At 46.4% G+C, this 2,060-nt stretch overlaps 1 protein-coding gene across 1 annotated transcript in view; it reads left to right on the top strand.

The window, feature by feature from the left end:
* The window catches only part of LOC109373962 (ryanodine receptor 2-like), a 152,164-nt gene that overhangs the window by 111,969 nt on the left and 38,135 nt on the right, over positions 1-2,060 (top strand). The window contains exons 34-36 of the mRNA XM_019628228.1: positions 5-26; positions 614-832; positions 1,586-1,656. Coding sequence (XP_019483773.1) covers positions 5-26; positions 614-832; positions 1,586-1,656 — 312 coding nt within the window. The remainder of the gene's footprint in view (positions 1-4; positions 27-613; positions 833-1,585; positions 1,657-2,060) is intronic.

Raw genomic sequence — 2,060 nt, 5'->3', positions numbered from 1 at the left:
TCAATTTCATCTTGCTCTTTTATAAGGTACGTACGCCTTAGTCTTTGAATAACCAATACGATGCTATGAATAGCCTGAATTGAGTGCAGAGATTTCATAGATCCACCAGTGAGCCTGTCTAAATCCAGTCTAAATTATATTTGATGAAAGAGAAACCTAACGCTCGGGCACGTCTCTGATTGTAGGCTGGGCAGATATGTTCCTCTCCACACTGAGGACGGCCTTACGGAGCGTGTCTGGCTTGGCAGAGGGTTACCTGCGTGTTCCCAGCCTAGCTGGCTGAATAGCTTATTGGTATTACCTGGGTTACATGCACGTCTTTTGATAATTGAGAAGGCAGCTTAGCCTTCTAGTTGTTTCCTGCATGCACTGGATCCTCATACCTCCCAGTGAATTAGAAGGCATTTTACAAGTGTGTTCATTACTTGCCATTGGTTTTTGGAGAACGTTGGTTTTTGGAGAACGATCTTTCCAGTCTTTGCCTCTAGACTTTTCTCCATGCGGTAGCTTCACATCTGACCACTTGCGGTTAAAGCCAAGTTTCCGTTGTTTCTTGTGTACACTGATGTCGTAGAGGAAGTGAACTGACTGCACTTTAAATGGTTTGAATCAGGTCTCCACTTCTTCTGTGGTTGAAGGAAAGGAGCTCCCTGTGCGCAGCTCAAATGAAAATGCCCAGGTCAGCAGCCTGGACAGCGGCTCGCCCCGCGTCCTCGCCGTGCACTACGTGCTGGAGGAGAGCAGCGGCTACATGGAGCCCACGCTGCGGATCCTGGCCGTGCTGCACACCGTCATTTCCTTCTTCTGCATCATCGGCTACTACTGCTTGAAGGTAGGACAGTAGGGGCCTGGGCACCTGTGCGCATGTGCGTGTCCACATGTCTGTGCAGGTTGGACTAATGGGGAAGAAGGGGATTGTGAGATGGAGACTACATGCGTGGAATTTATTAGGGAATGGTCCAGGAAGCAGTGCCTGTAGGGCAACGGGCGTGAGTAGGAGGCATCAGAGGGGACAGTAGGCTATGGAGGCATCAGAGGGGACAGTGGACTGCGGAGGCAACAGGGGGGACAGTGGGCTACGTGCAGATGCACAGGGCAGCCCAGGCCAGTCTCTGAAGCTGGCGCCCTTGGCGCTGTCCTGGGCTGGGGCACTAGAGCCTGGCCTTCTGATCTCCATGGTGACCTGGCATTGGCTGCCAGCTGTCCTAGGAAGGGGTATGGCCTTGGGCTGTCTTACTGTAGCTTTCGTATATTGGTAATTATTCACATAATGACCAATTTCACCTATAACGTGACCCCACAGACATGACCCACTCACTCTGTCTCCTAGCAATGCTCCAGTGTTTTAGGAATTACAGAAATATGTCATATCAAACCTAGAGGTCATTTTGACTGTTATTAGGGACACATCTGTTGACATCCTGGGTGAAAATGTTTCATAGCTTGTCTCACTTTACCCAGAAAACAATGCAGCTCTCCAGAGAGCCCTTCCAAGGGAACAGTGTAATTTGTGAATGGAACTCAAGAGGGTCTCTGAGCGCTCCGAGCTGCCCATTACCTGGCCCACTTCTTCATCTTCTCCTAGGAAGATACCTTGTCACAATCTCTGCCTCTGCTCGTGCAGCTTCCAGAACTTTTGAAAAACAAGGGCCTAGGGTAAAATACTAGAATGTAAACTGTCTTCAGAAACCAACTCTATCCCTCTTCTTTCCTGGTTTTATGGGAGGGATATTTTCTATGCTTCCAGAAAGTCCACATCGTTCTTGTGTCTGTGTCTTGTGGAAAGTCTGTCCATATGAAAAGTGTACTCGGGAGACATCTTGGCAAACTGACAAAGATTTTTGCTGATGTTGAAATTAAAATTTATTTCAAAATAGCCTGTGGGCATGCTGAGCAAGGGGTTATTAAAGAAATTTCTCAAATAAAACTGCATTTTTTAGAAGCATGCATTTTGAATCAGTAACATTGCTATATTTTATTGCCTGTATTTCTGTTGCAATTACATGTATATATATTATATATAATATGCATAATTTTGCATAATCTTTTTAATATTTAAA

Source organism: Hipposideros armiger, unplaced genomic scaffold (genome assembly GCF_001890085.2).
Source record: "Hipposideros armiger isolate ML-2016 unplaced genomic scaffold, ASM189008v1 scaffold_762, whole genome shotgun sequence".
In the NCBI taxonomy this organism is placed as follows: Eukaryota; Metazoa; Chordata; class Mammalia; order Chiroptera; family Hipposideridae; genus Hipposideros; species Hipposideros armiger.
This window is presented reverse-complemented; position numbering and strand designations above follow the sequence as displayed.